Below are 5,000 nucleotides of genomic sequence, written 5' to 3' on the forward strand. Positions count from 1 at the left end.
GGTGTGGACAGCTTTGCCTATAGAAATAAGACAATGTTTAAAGCACGATAGATCATGCTTCAGTGCAACTTTAGGGTGCACATGCACACACAGTTTTCCAGTGTTAACGGGGGTTGTTTTTTCAGTTACAGTTATTTGGAGTTGGCAGAGTGTTGATTGGAGTGTTGTTTATTCCCTCACAGAGCTGATATGGCTCTGAGACAGCTGTTCAAAACGATCTAACAAGTGTTAAATTGGCTCTGGGATGGGTGTGGATACTGTTGATTTTATACACTCAAATTAGCTTTGCAGATAACCCTGTTTGTGGTGCAGTGAGTAGGGAAACTGTGCTCGAGCAAGATACTGTTCTGTAGCTCCTCTGACCCTCTTCAGTGGAAGTGTAGCCGTGTTATTTGCTCTGTGCTTTCAGTTTAGAATACAGCGTGATATTAAGCAATCACATCAGAAGCCATCGTGAGCGTCTCCGTTTACAACATCTCCTCCACCAGGGCCCTCATCCCCCGTTCCAGATGATTTAGTCAACTTTTCTGAAAACACTCTCTCCCAAAAGGAGGATGTTTGATTATCTCTCCACCAGTCACAAGCACCGTCAAAATGAACTTCACGTGGGCAGCCAGCAGGGGAACTGAGACAGCGGTACAATACACAGCGGTGCCTTTCAATTATGCAGGAATCCGTGAATACTTTAGCTTTGTAAACCAGTGATTTGCTTGCAGAGATAGCTGTCTCTTTAGATATCCTTTGTTTGTTAGTAAAAAAAAAACCCACTGCATTGAGTTCCACATGCGTGACGTGTGGAGAATGAGCTGAAGGTAATCAATACTGTGATCGGGACAACTCAAAAAAGCAGGGATAAATGAGAGGGATGTACAGAAATGATCATCATTATCAGAAAAATAATGGGAGTTGTTTACAAAAAGATACTGGAAAAAAACATATTCCTAATACTTATCTGCTTGTGGTGTACCTAGAAAATCTGATCTCATATAATCATACTAAACTGACTCTGATACTATCTACTACTCATTTTTCAATAGAAACTACAGTACTACCAATGACTTGTGGACTGCAGACAGACAGGCCTTACTAGCTCATGCAGCTTGCTTTCTTTTCCTTTGAGGAATGCCAGCTTGACACTGTGATGTGTGAACAGAATAACCGAACACATGATTTGAATGTGTTAATTCAGATTGTGAGCCTCTGAGCTAAAGTTAGCAGTGCCACTCTAACCGGCGTCTTGTCCTGCGTGCTGCAGGTGTCGGAGAAAGAGACCTTCAGCCAATCGATGGACAGTCCCGGGACAGACCTGGCCATCAGCACGGCCTCTCACAACGGCCCTCTAACCAGCGGTACAGGTAGGACGGGATGTTAGCATTAGCTTAGCGCATCATGTCTCCGCTGTCCGTGAGGTTAACCACTTTCAATACATGATGTAACATTAGTGGAACTGGCACCGTGCAGCGTGTCTCGGCCATCTGTGACCTTTACTGATTCAGCTACACGATAGTAATGTGTGCTGGGATGATGCATCTTCATCGTCTATGAACACATGGCCTAATTCATATCTCAGTGACTGTTTTTGTCATAAGAATATAATATTTTTGTCATTTTACCTGGGTCAGTATTAGACGTTGTGTAATAGTAACATATTAAGAAGAACATCGAAGACTGTACATAGTAATGGATCTGTTCTGCAATGATGACATTTTTTGTATGTGAAGCATTACAAAACTATTGTAAAGAAAATATTCTGAAATTCATCTAGCTCTTAAAAATAGAAACCAGAGTGAGAAATGCACAAAAAAGGAGCCGTTTACACGCCTTGTCTCTTTCACTCCAACCCACCAGTTCTGACGGACACCCAGGACACCAGTCCCCAGCCGTCAGAGGAGCTGCTCTCCAGCCAATCAGAGCTCAGGTCCTCCAAGTGTCCTCAGGACCGCGAGCTTCCCAGCATCCCTCCTAACAGCGCCCTCATCGGGGATGAGCCCCCGGCCTCAGGGGACGGTACCTATGAGGTCAGCTTTCCACTCACCTCAGAAAGACACAAACATGTTGTTCATTGGACCGGACTAGTGTCCTCTAGTAAGAGAGTGGCGTCAGCGGAGGACCAAAATGCAAGACTCATTAGCCAATGAACAGCCAGGAATGGGTCTCGCGCTACTTTTGCATGCTAAAATAAAGCAGATAATGTACAATTTGATTCATTTCAAGGGATGAAAAACCCTTTCAAAGTACAACACTGTCTATTTTGATGCAACTCGACAGTGCTGCTTTTTTTACTGAAGAGTTCCACTTTCTACTTCCTGGAAAAAAACTGGTCCATTGGAGTGAATGGAGATGTCAGAACTCTTCTATTATACGGCTCTGGACCGGACTTAAAGGATCTGATGAGTGGGTTGTTTGTTTGATGGATGGATGGATGGATGGATGGATGGATGATTGACCTCAAGGTCAAAATATAATGATGGAAAATAGAAGTATTGCTTTTGGTTTCACATAATACAAGTTTGTTTCATGAGTTAGATTTTGGATGATTGATTGATTGATTGAATGATTGATTGATTGATTGATTGAGTACACAATTCTGAAAGATGCAACATTTTTGGGTGGGGAGTGAAAGGCAAGAGGAGGGTGTGTCTGCGATATCAGATCACCCACTTGGGGGCGGTAACAATTTTCTGATTGCGAAGCATTTGACGCTGCCAAACGCTGACACAGGTACTGTACGGTACCTGTGTTGACATCACTGACTAAGGTGGGGCTCAAGTGCAGCACTATTGGAAGTTAGAGCCCATAGAGAGCCGTGCAACAGCAATGTTCTGCCCCTAGAGGCAGATGCAGGAATTAATCTGAAAAATAAAATGCTGAAAGCACAGCATTAATGCAAACGAGCTGATTGTGATTTAGAGCTGATTTGCTACTTAAATGGAGATTGAATTTGTTAATTCACAGGCGTGTTAAGCCATGCAGTCTCTTGTGATCTGACCTTTAGGTGGTGAAGGAGATGGTGGCGGCGTCGCGTGACGTCAGCGTGGAAGACTCCCTGTACGAGACGGTGAAGGAGCTCAAAGACCCCCCCGCGCAGCTCGGCCTGCCCGACGGTACGCCCAGCCCCTCCCCCGACGTCCCCCTCCACCCCCCCGCCCTCCCCAACGGCCACCTCAGCCCCAGCACGCCCGAGCGGGGGCCCCTGTGCGCCGGGGTGGAGTACGCCTCGGTGGACCTGAACAAGAAGAGCCGCTACAGCGCCGACATGGAGGCCAAAAGGCGATCGGAGAACGCCGGCGCGCCCGTCCAAACGCAGCCTGAGGAGGAGGAGCCAGAGGAGGACCTGCCCCCGCCGGTGCCAGAGAAGGTCCTAGACGAGAACGACAACCAGCCACTGGTGCTGAACGGGCTAGCAGGGGCTGGGCTGCACAACGGAGAGGTGTGTGTGTACTTGTGTCTCTGTGTGTGTGTGTGTGTGTGTGTGTGTGTGTGTGTGTGTGTGTGTGTGTGTGTGGTGCATGTGTGTGTGTTGTGCATGTGGTCTCTCACACCTGTAGATTTCAGTTTGCCAATATTTGCATATTATGCCTGTTGATCCAGTTTAATGGTAGAACAAATTTGAAAAACGGAATGACCGCTCCAAAATTCACCCTTTAAGAATTTGTACCTATGTACTGATTCTCCATGGTAGGCACCCTCCCTCCTCTCTCTCTCTCTCTTTCTCTCTCTCTGTCTCTCTCTCTCTTTCCCCCTCTCTCTCTCTGTCTCTCCCAATCCCTGGTGTTGGCATCAGCCAAAGTGAGCTGGCTAGAGAAGATGAGATGGATGGAGAACAAAGGAAAGGGGGGACACGTCTCCTACACAATTAGCATCCACTAAGCTGCCTGCTCAGTGTCGCTGTAGGGAGAGAGAGGGGGGAGAGGAAACACTGCTCAGTGTCTCTGTAGGGAGAGAGAGGGAGGAGAGGAAACACTGCTCAGTGTCTCTGTAGAGAGAGAGAGAGGGAGGAGAGGAAAGACTGCTCAGTGTCTCTGTAGGGAGAGAGAGGGAGGAGAGGAAACACTGCTCAGTGTCTCTGTAGAGAGAGAGAGGGAGGAGAGGAAACACTGCTCAGTGTCTCTGTAGGGAGAGGGAGGGAGGAGAGGAAACACTGCTCAGTGTCTCTGTAGGGAGAGAGAGAGGGAGGAGAGGAAACGCTGCTCAGTGTCTCTGTAGAGAGAGAGAGGGAGGAGAGGAAACACTGCTCAGTGTCTCTGTAGGGAGAGAGAGGGAGGAGAGGAAACACTGCTCAGTGTCTCTGTAGAGAGAGAGAGGGAGGAGAGGAAACACTGCTCAGTGTCTCTGTAGGGAGAGGGAGGGAGGAGAGGAAACACTGCTCAGTGTCTCTGTAGGGAGAGAGAGAGGGAGGAGAGGAAACGCTGCTCAGTGTCTCTGTAGAGAGAGAGAGGGAGGAGAGGAAACACTGCTCAGTGTCTCTGTAGGGAGAGGGAGGGAGGAGAGGAAACACTGCTCAGTGTCTCTGTAGGGAGAGAGAGAGGGAGGAGAGGAAACACTGCTCAGTGTCTCTGTAGAGAGAGAGAGAGAGGAGAGGAAACACTGCTCAGTGTCTCTGTAGGGAGAGAGAGGGAGGAGAGGAAACACTGCTCAGTGTCTCTGTAGGGAGAGAGAGAGAGGAGAGGAAACACTGCTCAGTGTCTCTGTAGGGAGAGAGAGAGAGGAGAGGAAACACTGCTCAGTGTCTCTGTAGGGAGAGAGAGGGAGGAGAGGAAACACTGCTCAGTGTCTCTGTAGGGAGAGAGAGAGAGGAGAGGAAACACTGCTCAGTGTCTCTGTAGGGAGAGAGAGGGAGGAGAGGAAACACTGCTCAGTGTCTCTGTAGGGAGAGAGAGGGAGGAAGGAGAGGAAAGACTGCTCAGTGTCTCTGTAGGGAGAGAGAGGGAGGGAGGAGAGGAAAGACTGCTCAGTGTCTCTGTAGGGAGAGAGAGGGAGGAGAGGAAACACTGCTCAGT

The 5,000-nt window shown here is 48.3% G+C and overlaps 1 protein-coding gene across 1 annotated transcript in view; it reads left to right on the forward strand.

The window, feature by feature from the left end:
- pag1 (phosphoprotein membrane anchor with glycosphingolipid microdomains 1) overlaps positions 1-5,000 on the forward strand; it is a gene marked incomplete at its 5' end in the record, with an annotated part of 20,423 nt that overhangs the window by 5,707 nt on the left and 9,716 nt on the right. The window contains 3 exons of the mRNA XM_083646341.1: positions 1,256-1,355; positions 1,849-2,018; positions 2,996-3,430. Of these exons, the coding sequence (XP_083502467.1) occupies positions 1,256-1,355; positions 1,849-2,018; positions 2,996-3,430 (705 nt within the window). The remainder of the gene's footprint in view (positions 1-1,255; positions 1,356-1,848; positions 2,019-2,995; positions 3,431-5,000) is intronic.

This window comes from Poromitra crassiceps (assembly GCF_964638095.1).
Source record: "Poromitra crassiceps genome assembly, chromosome: 11".
NCBI classification, from domain to species: Eukaryota; Metazoa; Chordata; class Actinopteri; order Beryciformes; family Melamphaidae; genus Poromitra; species Poromitra crassiceps.